The 15,377-nt window shown below is 43.3% G+C and overlaps 1 protein-coding gene across 1 annotated transcript in view; it reads right to left on the reverse strand.

Moving 5' to 3' along the window:
* LOC129860441 (espin-like) overlaps positions 1–15,377 on the reverse strand; it is an 89,160-nt gene that overhangs the window by 24,842 nt on the left and 48,941 nt on the right. The window contains exons 9-11 of the mRNA XM_055930827.1: positions 13,513–13,726; positions 4,058–4,203; positions 178–531 (exon numbers count right to left, since the gene is read on the reverse strand). Coding sequence (XP_055786802.1) covers positions 178–531; positions 4,058–4,203; positions 13,513–13,726 — 714 coding nt within the window. The remainder of the gene's footprint in view (positions 1–177; positions 532–4,057; positions 4,204–13,512; positions 13,727–15,377) is intronic.

Here is a 15,377-nt window from a genome sequence, read left to right on the forward strand (position 1 = left end):
TAAACGAACCCACCAAAACCACACACCAACCCACATTTCAGCCCAACCCTTTTAACCACTCCGACCTTGTTTTCCCCTCAGTGCCCGTTCTGTGACAGCAGCACAAAAGAAAGAGCTGAAATTGTAAATGTTTGTCATCACACTCCTTTCTCTCACACCTCCTCCATTCACGCCTACCTTGCGCTTGTGTTCATCCTCCTCCTGCATCTTCACCTGGAGCTTGCGCACCATCACCTGCCTTTTCCATTCAGGGATTGCTCGGCCCTGCTCGTCGTGTGTGGGCACTAGGGCCTCCACGTCCGCCAGGCTACCCTTCCGTGTCTGTCCCATCAGGCTTGCTGCCCCGCTGTCGTTCCCATTGAGGTGCTGCTCGCTGCTCTTGAAGGTGGAGAGTGTCCGGGGCGTGCTGGTGCCCACAGGGCTGGGGGCGTTGGGTGGGGAGGTGGTGCTGGCGGCGGAGGGCGGAGACGCGGGCTTGGCTGAGGACGGGCTGACCGTGTGGGTCTGGGGCGGTGACATGGGGCTCTCTCCCTGGGGGTGGCAGAAAGAGGGGAATAAAGTTCAAAGTTCAAAAGCTTCATTGTTCATTAAAGGTCAAAAAGGAATGTATTTGGCTTTAACTAAATAGGCTCAGTTGTGATATACATGAACTACATAGGGTGTGCAACATTGAGGAATGACAGAAACCAAGACACACTATATATAAAAAAGTATGTGGATTCAGCTATTTCAGCCACACCCGTTGCTGACAGATGTAGAAAATCGAGCACACAGCCATAGAGAAACATTGGCAGTAGAATGGCCTTACTGAAGAGCTCAGTGGCTTTCAACATGGCACTGTCATAGGAGGCCATTCAACAAGTCAGTTTGTCAAATCAACGGTAAGTGCTGTAATTATGAAGTGGAAACCTCTAAGCGCAACAACGGCTCAGCTGTGAAGTGGTAGGCCACACAATCTCACAGAACGGGACCGCCGAGTGCTGAAGCACGTAGCGCGTAAAACTCGCCTTTCCTCGGTTGCAACACTCACTACCGAGTTCCAAACTGCCTGTGGAAGCAACTTCAGCACAATAACTGTTCGCCGCAAGCTTTATGAAATGGGTTTCCATGGCCGAGCAGCCGCACACAAACCTAAGATCACCATGCGCAATGCCAAGTGTCGGCTGGAGTGGTGTAAAGCTCGCCGCCATTGGACTGTGGAGCAGTGGAAACGCCTGAATCATGCTTCACTATCTGGCTGCCAGGAGAACGCTACCTGTCCCAAATATAAAGTGTCAACTGTAAAGTTTGGTGGAGGAGGAATAATGATCTGGGGCTGTTTTTCATGGTTCGAGTGCGAGCCAGGTCTAATTGTCCAACATCAGTGCCCGACCTCACTAATGCTCGTGGCTGAATGGAAGCAAGTCCCTGCAGCAATTTTCAACTGGTGGAAAGCCTTCCCAGAGTGGAGGCTGTTATAGCAGCAAAGGATGGACCAACTCCTTATTAATGCCCATGATTGTCGAATGAGATGTTTTACGAGCAGGTGTCCATATACTTTTGGTTATGTACGTATGTATTTGAAACAAGACTGACTGCCTATAGAATAAAAGGAGAACTGAACGAGTTGCTTCGGGGTGTCACACGGCAGATAACACCCACACAGAGCACCACTCATATCGAATTCCTCTCTCATTGCATTCACTGAGTGGACGCTTTGGCCTAATTCAGTGTAATGCAACCGAGCGTGGCGGTGAAGGCCATGCCAGCTCTGAGGGGGAGAACAATGGGTTGAGTCACCAAGTTAGCACACCCCACTTCTTCTCCACGGTGAAAGAGTAAACAGTCAAAAGCATTAAAAACCACCACTGAGTGACATGTTTGTTCAGCCATCAGTGAGTCACCATTTGACCAACTGTTAAATGGTCATATTGTGATAAGTGCAAACGGCTGTGCAAAACTTTTGTACTTTTAAAATGTTTTTCTTTGTTGGGCATAAAATACTGTAAAACACCAGGAAATCAGCTCCAAGTGATTTTAATTTAAGAAAATCTTTTGCCAAGTATTCTTCCACAAAATAAAGAGACACGTGATCATATATAAAATGTAAGCACGGTTTTATTTTTATATTTTTTATATTCCAACATTATATCTGTTTGGGTTTCTTGTGGTGAATTTGCAGTCTACAAATTATGTGTAATTGTGTTCTCAGATTGAGAACATAATTACATAATTATCCGCTCAAGAAGAAAAATCAGTCCGCGGCTCGATCTAGTTGATGATCCCTGACATACAGTGTATGTTGATCATGTGGTATGAAAGCTGGTCTCATGTTGCAGAGTGTGTCTAGTCACTTCAATGAGGTTTCACGGGTAAGTTCACTGTTAGCACTCAATCTGGGATCCTTCTGATGCCCTAAGTCAAATGTTCACTTTGTCTCCTATTGACACTAAAGCGTGACTAAGTGAAAATGTTACTTAAATTGGAGTTAGGATTTGACCCATACAATATGATTTGCATATTCTGTAAGTCGCTGTGGTGTGTGGATAAAAGTGTCTGCTACATTGACCATATCTATTTATCTATCTAGTGTTGGTGTTGTCATGACTGCCCTCGGGGCAGGATCATAGGTGCCCCCCTCCCTCTCTCTCTCTCTCTCCACAGTTTTCTGACTTAACGACAGGTCATAAATTTCTTGGAGACCCTACCCTCTCCCCCTTTGGACATGCAGTATGGGGAGAGAGGATTTCACAGTGTAACAGAGAAGCGGTTCCCATCAAAACTTATATTTTTGAGAATGTGGAACCGGTCAGCGGGGAAGTAAAGAATGACCATGTTGAACTTGTTTCATTTGGTGACCCCATGAAAGACAGGAGACAGACATTACTGTATCTTTGTTTGTAAATGGAGTTTGTATCAATGTTGTATGAAATACATGATTAAGTATAAGAATACTTTTGGAAAGATAATGTGATCTTAGTCTTCGAAATGAGAATAGTTTTTCATAGTAACGTATGATCAGTCAGTGGCCACGCCCCCTTGAGCACAGACATTACACCCAAACGTCATGGAACGCCCCTTTCCACAGAGTTAATAAAAGGACTTGTGACAAAAATGTACATTTAGTCAAGAGAACGCAGGGACGGGGTCCCCACGTTGAAATGGCTATCACTCTATTGACCAAGCAGACTAAGGCATGAGCCGGATATTGCAAAATGGTTTACACTACAACTCTACCTAAGGACAAGACGAGAGAACGTGGGGATCATCCCCATGCTGAAATCTACAAACTAAAGACCAATTATTCAGTCTGCAGCTGTTTAAGTACATTAGTCTGGTAAACGCAACCGATCGAACGACCGAATTGTACGCCTGACGTATCCATTATAACAAGCTACAACTACGAAAGACTGATCTCTGATAGAAAGTCTCTGGTTTGTCCATCTACTGACTATCCAGCAGACGGACCGGCGATTAAAGAGAGGGACAACAAAGGCATACACTCGTAAATATGTAAATTGCCATTTATTTTCGAATGAGTGGCTGTGCATGTTCAAAGTATTAGCATTTCCATGAGTGTAGTTATCAACTCTATGTACGTGGGTCCACTGAGTTTCCCGCTCTTGAGCTGTCCCCACCCCTTTCCTTTGTCTACCAAGCTGTCATATCGGTTTCATCTACTAGGGACTTTTCTTTGTATCCTGATAGTAAACAACGTATGACCTATTGTGTGTGTGTTTATTTAGTTGGTAAATAAATAATTAAGCCAATTTGTATATCGCTGATTCATGATTTATGCTAGGGTTTGTGCAGATACCCAAGGGTTTGCGACATTCAGAATATGACTGGTGAGGTAATAATACATTAATAAGTGACTAATCAATAAAGATATGAAAATATCTGAAGTTACATTTTTGAAATAGAGGCTCTTTAAAAACATTTTCCCGTGGTGCCCCGACTTCCTAGTTAATTACTATGCTGTGATTAAACAAATCACGGAATAATTACAGAGAATTGATAATATAACAGTCTTTACATTTAATAATAGTCACGTTATGACAGTGTAGAAGCCACATACATTACTGCCCGGCAGGCCGCTGTTGGAGAAGACTGTTGTGTATCCTTTACTGTGTAGGGTGGGCTTCAGGTTCTTCCCCGCTTTTATTTCAGCCAGCAACTCCGTGTTGTCTCCGGTGTGGGACATCATGTTGAAGGATTTGTTGCCTGGGGAGGACAAAAGAACGGAGGGAAAAGTGAGAGAGAGAGCGAGCGAGAAATTCATTCACTAGATTTATCATAAAGCAGCCACAAAAGCACATTTATGCAAGAGACAAAAAAATCTAATATTCTAATTGGAAACCTCAAAAAGAGAAATGGTTGGATGGTAATTGTAAGCTCAAGGATTTTTTAAAAGATATTTATCCAAGACAAAACATTACCATCCACAAGATACAGATGTTCGGCAAGAATAATTGCGATACATTGAAAGAATACAAACATAACCTAAGATGGAAGTAATTCAAACTATACAGGAGCTTCTCATTGAAACCATATTGTACATAGCGTTACACACTTGCTTAATGTAATGATTCACAAATGTGTGGATATTTTAAAAGCCTTTCATTTTTAATCTGGCTAACAGAGTGGTACTGGTATATTAAGGTAATTAAGGTTGTTCTTGCAGGGACATGTGGTGTGGGAGAGCCTTTCCCTTTACACTAACACTCAGAACGGGTAGTGTGGGAGACATCTCTTAGAGAGTTAAGGTCGGTGCTGCAGTGGATAGCGGTAGTTTTATGGGCTCCTGACCAATTCTGCTATTTTGTGTGATTTTTAAAATCCTGATCTTAACTATTTTTGTATATGTCTCTGCCATCATTTCCTATGACTGAAAACAGCTTCTCGACATCAGAACAGCTATCACTAACCTCGGTTTGAGCACTGGCTTCATTAATAAGTGCATCAACAAAGTCATCCCCACAGTGATAGTATGTACATATCCCAACCAGAAGCTGTGGATTACAGGCAGCATCTTTACTGATCTAAAGGCTAAGGTAGCATCTTTCAAGGAGCAGAACACCAATTGGGAGTCTTATAAGGAAACAACCTACGACAAGTCATCAAACATCTAAGATCGACTCCTACTACGCAGGCTCTGACGCTCGTAGGATGTGGCAGGGCTTGCAAACTATCACAGGTTACAAAGGGAAACCTAAAAGCCTACATGCCTTCTATGCCTCCTTCAAGACAAACAACACTGAACCATGCACGAGAGCACCAGCTGTTCTGGACATCTGTAATCTCGCTCTTAAATGGCCGATTTGAGTAAAACCTTTAAAACAGGTTAACATTCACAAGGCGGGGCCAGATGGATTACATGGCTCACAACACCATCATCCCAGACACCCTGGAACACCAACAGTGCCTTCAGAAAGTATTCACACCCCTTGACTTTTTCCACATTTGTGACCCGATTCAGGAAACTAGGCATATGTCGCAAGTCACGACTTCACAAAAGAGACGTTTGAACGTAATTTTTATTTTATTTTTACAAAATGCGTTTTTTGGCAGAAATGCCTTCTCGAACATGTGAACATTCATGTGCCTTAATAACAAACTTGTATGCCATCTGTAAATACGAATACAATTGTTACATTTACGAGCCTTGTTGGTCAAGCCACAGAAAAAGGGGAGAATCTTCCCACTAGCCATGATTGGCTGAGATAATGAATGGGCTGGACATGCCAAGAGAGAAGTTTGGATTGGTCTGCCATATTGAGGGCTTCTGTCTATTTGAGCTTGTCAGTCTGTTTTGATAATGCTATCGGACGCAGCTTTAACATAAATGTATTGTGTAGTGGAGCTGCATAAGTGTTGATCTCCACTTTCTGGAGGATCAAGTTTTTTGAAATCAGTGGAATTAGAATATGATAGTTAAAGAGATGGAGAAAACACCTGTCTCCAGATTACATTTTCAAACTAAGGGCAACTGTGGAATGGGATTCCTGACAGGGAGACGCGTCCATGATGCATGTTGATGTAAACAGGTAAGATAGTCTAGCTACATTCAGATATTACACGTTTCTAAATTTGACAAAATGGTTTCATTTCAAGCTAGTGTACTGTTAGCTAACATTAGCTGGCTGGCTCCCTAGCTGACGTTATTATTGGTTTCCCAGAGCCATTTGCTTTTCTAGTTAGAGCCTAATGTTAGCTAGCTAACATTGGACCTGGTTGGTTTGCTCCCAGCACTGTGGCATTGTTGCCACTTTGTTAATTGTTGTTTAACTAGCTAACGTTAGCTGGATGGCTCGCTAGCTAACGTTACATGACGTGTGTGATCTTAAGCGGTGTTTGCCTAGCTAGGTTCATTGTTTACCTAGCTAGCTAGTTATATGTCTTAAGCTAAAGTATACTGTTAGCTAGCTAGCTATGTCTTAAGCTAAAGTGTATTGTTAGCTAGCTAACATTAGCTGGCTCCCTAGCGGACGTTATTATTCGTTTCCCAGAGCTGTTTGCTTTTGTAGCTAGAGAGTCTAATGTTAGGCAGTGTAGGCACTTTGTTCATTGTTGTTTAACTAGCTAACGTTAGCAGGCTGGCTCGTTAGCTAATTTTACGTGATATGTGTACAACACCCGTTGAATATGGCCGGTGTCAGTAAACGTCTGCAAAAAAGCATAATGAAATTGTTGCCAGCAGTGCTGGTTAGGCTATTTTCATGTTATCCAGAGGTAAACAAATCGGCCAGTGTCAAGTGTGCGCTCTGAACGCTCCGAGAGCGAAACGAGATGGGTGGGGCTAAAGCCTAAGAGGGTGTGAATGATGCTGAATAGACAAAGAGCTATTCACTAGATGCCCAAACATTCAAAGGCGATTTTCTCAAAAGTGAGTTTACAAGTTGATCACCTTTCAATGCAGAATTACTTTCTCATTGTTCCTCAAATGCAGTGCATGATATACCATTTTGTAGCTCTGAGTCTCTACTTTTATCCAATGTAAAAAACACAATTTCACATTTTGCTACATAAGACCGAATCCAGGTCGTGAGTCACATTTAATTGTGTTACAAAGGGGGATTCATCATATTTTGTCAACAACCTACTCAAAATACTCTGTCAAAGTGTAAGAATATTTTCCAAATGTAAGAATTAACATGATGACAAATAAAACCCATAATACATCTTGATTAGATAAGTATTCAACCCCCTGAGTCAATACATGTTAGAATACCCTTTGGCAATGATTACAGCTGAGTCTTTCTGAGTAAGGCTAAGAGTTTTCCACACCAGGATGGGGCAACATTTTTCTCATTTATTATTTTCAAAATGTTTCAAACTTTGTCAAATTGGTTTTAGATCATTTCTAGACAGCCATTTTTAGGTCTTGCCATAGATTTCCAAGCAGATTAAAGTCAAAGGTGTAACTCGGCCACTCAGGATCATTAACTGTCTTCTTGGTAAGCAACTCCAGTGTAGATTTGGCTTTGTGTTTTACGTTATTGCCCTGCTGTAATGTGAAGTCATCTCCCAGTGTCTGGTGGAAAGTAGATTGAACCAGGTTTTCCTCTGATTTTGCCTGTGCTTCCATAGGCGGAAATCCCAGGGGGGACGGGGGGGACACGACCCCCCCATCCTGGGAGAAATATGATTTGTCCCCCCCAATCTATCACTGTAAACATAACTATGTAATTTCAATAATACGCAATGAAAGCACTTGTGCTGATTATAGACACTTAATAGCGCGTTTTAAGTTTCAAAAGATTGCGACCCCCCCGCCCTTTGCCTCACAATGGTTTGATCCACTGCCAGTTTTTTAGCTAGCAAGGTAATAGAGTATCTACTGTCCGAAAGGCACTAAATGCAGGTAATTAACGTGAGGGTAATCCAGTCAATCGCACCATAGCGATGTTTTATGTTGGCAGGATTCACACACACTATAGCTGAATTTGCAGAGCTAGCGCGCAGATGTGATCGCACCATGTTCATTGTATTTATGAAAACTGCACCCATACAGTGTACAGTACCATTGTCACCTACTGGCCTTTCTTGATATTGCTGTTTGTAAGTACAAATACCTGCATACATACTGGACTGGTAAGGAGCACTGCTATAACTATTATTAGTAGTAGTATTATAATGATTTAAACATTTGAACAAGTTGGGAAAACCCTTCAGTTAACTACTGTACCTATCAATTATCCAGTAGTAGTGATTATGGTTCCTCAATATACATTTAACATATTACAACGTAGGCTATGTGTTACAGCACTACTTTTGGTGTCCCCCCTCAGGAATTGCTCCAGAGAAAATGTAATGTAATTGTCCCCTCCAAGGTTGATATCAGATTTTCGCTCCTGTGTGCTTCGCTCCATGCCGTTTCTTAACGATACAATCATACCAACAACATGATGCAGCCACCACTATGCTTGAAAATATAGAGAGTGGTACTCAGTAATGTGTTGTATTTGCCCCAAACATAACACTTTCTATTCAGGACAAAAAAGTGAATTGCTTTGCCAAGTCTTTTGTAGTATTACTTTAGTGCCATAACAAAGCGGTTGAATACTTATTGACTAAAGACATTTCAGCTTTTCATTTTATATTAATTTGTAAAAATTACAATTACAAAACTTCCGTTTTTATTGTCTTCTTTTTAGAGTAACTGCCTGGCTGCACTTGTGGTAAAATGACTCGTGAAAGGACTATAATGGGGCCTCCACTTTCCATTTAACTAATCGCCATTCATCATATGGTTTGGAAACGAAAACGAAACAATTTTGGGCAGAGGGGTCATGTGCACCGAATTATATATTTCAGCAAATAATCTGTGAGTGCAGCATTAAGGGAAAAAAACAGGACTTTGCACCACTCTAGAACCAATGGAGAGATAGATTGACACACTGCCATTTTGCTGCTATTGAGAGAAAGGGGCAGCAAATGATTTCACATGACCGATTCGGAACAATCAAAATGCACAGGTTAGGGATGCTCCGGCACAGCTCATTGTGTAAAACTAAGTTTCAGACTTAAAACTGGAATCTTAGTTAAAACAAAAGGCTGCCACGAGCCCTAATCCTCTTACAACAGAATTGGACCCTAAAATAGGGTCTGCTAATAATTGTGTCTTTATTGTTAAATCCGGGAACAAAGGCACTTTGTTTGGAAATTGTAACGGTGTAAAGGACAGTAGAGAAACAACAGAGAGTTTCCATCTGGTAAAGTAATGAATAGACTACACAACCTGCGATGCCAACAGGTGATTTGTCTGAACTGTCATAATGCATCAAGTGACAATGGTGACAATGTCTATTACCGCAATAACAGTTATTAAACAATTATGTTACCTGAGAAACATACTTATGCAATGCCTGCCATATTGAACAGCTAAAGTGATTTATAAAAATGGAAAGAAATGAAGCGCAAACAACTCAATTTGATTAGATACCACAAACGTATTCAAATAACATTAACAATTAAAAGGTACATTCAACAGGGCTGCCTGAACCCTCACGACAAAATCCCCTGCTAAATGCCTCAGACTGACAGCTCAATCAGCAGGTAAAACACTTAACTATATGATAAAATGAACACTAGAAAATAGACTCATCATACCTTTTCTAAGACACCAAAAGGTAAAATCTTTAAAATCCCCAATGACAGACGAAGCATAAAACTTGACACAAATAAATAAAACAGTAGGATAGATACCTGAATTTGTGTGTGGAACTCCTTTGAATTTGACGACCCAGTTCACTTTAGATCATTCCTTCATTCCTGCCCGACTGAGACAAAAACCCGACTTGCTGCGAGGCAACAGAAACAGGAGGAAACGGCAACAGGCTGACTGAGCAACCGGGGCTAAGCTTCATGCAATCACCCACCCCTTCTTACTCCCTCTCCTCCCCCTCGCTCCCTCCTGCGCTCTCTCCCTCTCTATCCTCAGAGAAAAGAGAGCAGCCATCTATAAAAGACCCATCACAGTTGGGGAGAAATATACAGGAATCAGTGGTAATTGGCGCCGACAGCGAACGGCTTGCCAAACTGGGCCTGGATTTAAGATCCAGCCTCACCCCCCCCTTTCCTCTTCTCCCGTTTGCCTTACCCTGCCTCGTCCAGCACCACCCCATGCTCAAAGAGGCTCTGAGGGTGGATTAGTGGGAGGGAGAGAGCGATCTCAGTCAGTCAAGCTAATGAGCAACCTGACCACCCGCCTACCCCGGCGCACGCGCACAGAGCCAGCCTGACCATTGATAAGGCGAGATCAAGAAGCAGGCACCTTTCAGCTCTTAAGACACCATCCCGGACCATCATCCATTCAAAAACTAAAAGTTACAACGTCACATTCACCGAATTTCTTTAAAAATTGGACTGATTAACTACGTTTCATACATATATTTAGATAGAAATCCCATGCAAAAAGACCATACACAAAATATCCATAAAATAGAAACCCCCTGACAACTGATGGTATTACTCTGGGCCTACTTTCGTCTAATTGGTCCTAGTAAATCTTCATTGAGGAGCACAAGCTAAACTTTAGCAGTTCACAAATGCAGACAGGCTTAGGTTTGCATGGTGTGGTATTTTCTCTAGAGGCAAGAACGACGGGTGTGGATTGGTGTGTGTGTGTGCGAACACTATGTGCATGGTTGTGTTTAGGCTGAGGGTGTGGACATAGGACGTTTGCCAGAAAGGAAATAAGTAGGTGAAATAACTACTGACAGGTGCACTACTCAGTAAATAGCCGTCCACAATGGAACGGTAATGGGACCACAATGTAACAGCAATATGATCACAATGGGACCGCAATGGGCACCACAGTGGGACGGGCAATGGGGACCAATGGCACCAGGTTCAGCGTTCATTTCTAAGGGTTATTGCTGGAGACTGCATCTGGGGTTGGTGATTTAACAGTCTTTAGTCTTTTTGACACCCCCCCCCACATTAAAGGGGAATTTCACCCTGGCTCTGCCACAGCATATAGTCATTACTAGTGGGGCAAAAAAGTATTTAGTCAGCCACCAATTGCGCAAGTTCTCCCACTTAAAAAGATGAGAGAGGCCTGTAATTTTCATCATAGGTACACTTCAACTATGACAGACAATGAGAAAACAAAATCCAGAAAATCACATTGTAGGACTTTTAAGGAATTTATTTGCAAATTATGGTGGAAAATAAGTATTTGGTCACCTACAAACAAGCAAGATTTCTGGCTCTCACAGACCTGTAACTTCTTCTTTAAGAGGCTCCTCTGTCCTCCACTCGTTACCTGTATTAATGGCACCTGTTTGAACTTGTTATCAGTATAAAAGATACCTGTCCACAACCTCAAACAGTCACACTCCAAACTCCACTATGGCCAAGACCAGAGCTGGAAAGGACACCAGAAACAAAATTGTAGACCTGCACCAGGCTGGGAAGACTGAATCTGCAATAGGTAAGCAGCTTGGTTTGAAGAAATCAACTGTGGGAGCAATTATTAGGAAATGGAAGACATACAAAACCACTGATAATCTCCCTCGATCTGGGGCTCCACGCAAGATCTCACCCCGTGGGGTCAAAATGATCACAAGAACGGTGAGCAAAAATCCCAGAACCACACGGGGGGACCTAGTGAATGACCTGCAGAGAGCTGGGACCAAAGTAACAAAGCCTACCATCAGTAACACACTATGCCGCCTCTTCTTCGAAAAAGTCCATCTTGGGAGTGGGACAGGGGTCAGAGCACGAAGCACCGTCCAACACAAGTTGTAGTCTTTCAGAGACTGAAAAAAATATGTCTGCTCGTATATTTAACAATGAATCTGCTGATAGGAACATCGCTGAAAGACGTCTCTCTATCGAACAAGGACAACCATATCTGAACCCACAAACAGTTTAACAGCCTTCGCCAAATGCCACAGAGCTGGACTACATCAATACACCGCAAGCCGTCATAGGGTGCACCATTCTGCGGGGGAAGCCCTGACCTGCCTTCCTCCTGGGCAATTATGTGTGAAACATCTCACGGTCCTAGAAATGCCTCAGACATGATGAAAACAAGTCCAGATTGCCCAGGGTGAAATTCCCCTTTAACTCCCTCTCGTCAGGAGGAAACGTGTGTTGCTGGGTTTATTGGGTCTACTTCGGAAGATTCTGATAGAAATGTGTTGTGCAGAAAGGGTATGTTCAATGCTTCTCTGCCATGTTATTGACCAGAATCATGTCTGCTCTATATTGTATGTCTTTCTGTGACGCTCTACACTTTGCACACACCTAATTTGAATAAGCTCTCTGGTCTCTTTGTCCACACCCATCTATAATTACAGCTTTAATTCACTCTTATTACCCCTTTATAACCCATGTATTGTCCATTTATTACACGCATCAACCAACCAGGATACAGCCTCTGACCACTTATTTGTTTTGTAGTTTTCTGCCAAATCGACTGTGTCTCCAGCAGGCAGACGGTGAGACAAGCACCGTGGCAGGTGGATGTGAAAGAAAGGAGAGGAAGAAAATAAAAGGAAATGGTTTGTATGGGTTAAAAGAGAGGTCTTCTGCCCAGAGGGACGACAAGGATGTTGATTTGAGACGCACCTTAATTGCCCACGGGGGGATAAATAAAGTTGAATTGAAGCTACTAGTACTTACTCTTTATCACCCTACGTGGGCCGCCTTCAGGCTGAGGAGAGGGGCACAGAAACTCCCCACCTTCAGATAGGCAGCAGTGGAGAGAGAGAAGAGGAGGAGAGCGAGAAGGGGTAGACACATGCAGACAGATAGCAGGTGTTCCGGAGGAGAGGAGAGGAGGATAGGGCCATTGACACAATTGAAGGAGGAAGAAGAGAGCTTGTTAGTAGACGACCGTAATAGAAGACAGATGAGTGTCAAATTCAACAGGACAAGTCAAATATGAGAAAGTTTTATCTCTATGGTTTTGACTATAGAGCGGCTGACATCATAGTGCTGACGCAGCGCCCCAATGCTCTGGAATGGAACAATTGAACATATTGCTAAAATCTAATTTCCCCCAACCATAGAAAATAACCACGATTTTTGTAACTAGAACAGAGGAGCAGACAGGGCAAAGAGCAACCATGTCAGGTAGTGTCAGTCAGTCAAGAGAGAGAGGGGGGGAATTAAGGAAATTGCTGAACACTAAACCGGTTGGTAACGATAGCCCTGAGTGAGGGCATACATTTGTAATCAGTTATCTGGGATGGTAAAGCCAGGCTCATCTCTCGGGGCTACAGAATCAGATAACATTGTTCCAGTTTTGCGCCTGCCGCAACTCAGCTTTCCAGGAATTAGTGCACCATCAGGGGGAGTGGAGAAGGAGTCTATCGACACTTCACACTGGTTTTGCCATCTGTGAAACTAGCAAATGTAACATGAAAGAAACCATGTTCAGAATGGACTGCAGCTTACAAGAGGAGAGAAGCACAATGCCAGAAAGAAAGGAAAGGGTCGTGAAAATAGAGAGAAAGTGAAAGCGAGGAAAGAAAAATTAAGAAAAAGAGAAAGCGAAAGATAGCAGGAGTGATGACTCACTTCCTGAAGAGGGGCGTCGCTGGTTGGTGCTTGAGGAAGGGCTGTACTGGCAGGTGGGCATTTCTGAGGGCAATGGCGGGGGAGGAGGGGGTGCCGGGGTGGGATTGCTGATGGGGAGTGGGGGCGGGGGAGGAGGGAGGGGCAACTCTTCGGTGGTGCCGTTCTGTGGGCTGGGGGCGGGGCTGTCGGCGGACTCCTCCAATAACAGAGAACCCTGATTGGATCATAAAGAATAGAAAATGGTTAGTTCATATCCCACCAGCCAAAACATATAACATGATGAAAATGATAAGGGTTGCCTGTCCATCTTAAATATAAAGGGCCCCATTTTGACAGAGCTAAAATGCAGAGATTTCAAATACTATGTACAACACTTGATCGAAAGCAAATGTTTTCATTGAATTGCATACACGGTACAGTTATCTTTAAACCCAAATCAGTCCCTTGCCATGGACATTGTGAAAAGAAGAAATGCAGATAAAATTGTGAATCTATTTTTTTTTTGATAACATCTCCCCATTTTTGCACAGTCAAACCATCACCCATTCGGATCTTATTGTGATCTCATTCCTTGACAGCTGAGAGGAAGTTGTAATAATGGTAGGAGCCAATGAACCATATCACTCCTGTCAGTCTACAGTAGCTGTGCTGGGCCAGTAACATTATTGTAGTGGGAGGAGAGAGGGGGAGTAATACTGTGACAGATGTACGGTACTGTAGTTGACTCTGAAATGACGGCTCAATTAAACATTTGCTGTCTTAAATCTACACATAAAGACATTACGCCCAGTGGGAATAATAATGGAGTTAATCTAGTGTCCCTCTGGGGCGTGGGAGGCATCTGTTGCTGTGAGTAACAGAGTAATAGCCCCCCACCCCTCCGCACCACCTCCCACTACAGCCTGACAGTGACACTAACACAGCTGTTACAGAGTTAATGGACCGTGACATTTAACCCCCTTCCTCCTCCTCTTTTTACACGCGTGCCTGTCATTATGCCCCTCTTCCCCTATAATGAGGGGATGGGGTCATCCAGGGGGGGGTCCCTCTCCAGCACGTGCCGGGCCCCAGCTGGCGATAATGATTAGCCGGGAGCGATGTGAGGCGCCATCTGTCCGGTCCTCGGGGACGTGTAAGGGTTAGGACGCCCCACGGAGGTCCTAATTGGCTCAATGTAGATTACACCAAACTGATACCCATGAGATTTTTGTCCGCTCCCTGGGGAGCCTGTTGACTATGCGTGCAAGACCTGATTGATCCGTGTCTGTGGAAATATTTGTCTGCTCAACTGTTTCTTCTGTGTTGACCCCAAAAATTTACATTTAGCTTATTTTATTTGAGACAATATTCTTTAGGTTTAGTGAGTACAACAAAACCATAAAGCCAACAGATTAGACCTGAAACAAGACATTACCTTTAAAAAGATAAAGCACTGGTTTATACAAATTCAAGTCTGCATTTAAAGCATTTAAATTTCCCTGGCAGTGCAGTCAGCACAGTCAGTCCTGGTTAGCTCCACTTTGTAAGATATGGAACTGTACTCCGTTTTTTGGGGTCTGTGTTCTGCAGGTGACTTTGCACAACAGGACGTAGACTCGGGCGGTGATGGAAATGAGAGTGCAGCAGTTAGTGAGTTGGCAACGGATGGTAAACAGAGGTACACAGAGTGAGACACAGGCAAACACTGCTGTCTGTGGTGACCATTAGAAATAACATTACTTTCTATAACAATTCTATTTCTATGGTGGTGGCCCAAGGCTAACGCAACACGATGGCCACAGACAAAATACACCTAACTCTGTCTCGCCCTACGTAGTCACACATAGCCCCAGGTGCACAACTCCTTGATGACCAAAGTGTACACT

The sequence above is a fragment of the Salvelinus fontinalis genome, chromosome 8, assembly GCF_029448725.1.
Source record: "Salvelinus fontinalis isolate EN_2023a chromosome 8, ASM2944872v1, whole genome shotgun sequence".
NCBI lineage: Eukaryota > Metazoa > Chordata > Actinopteri > Salmoniformes > Salmonidae > Salvelinus > Salvelinus fontinalis.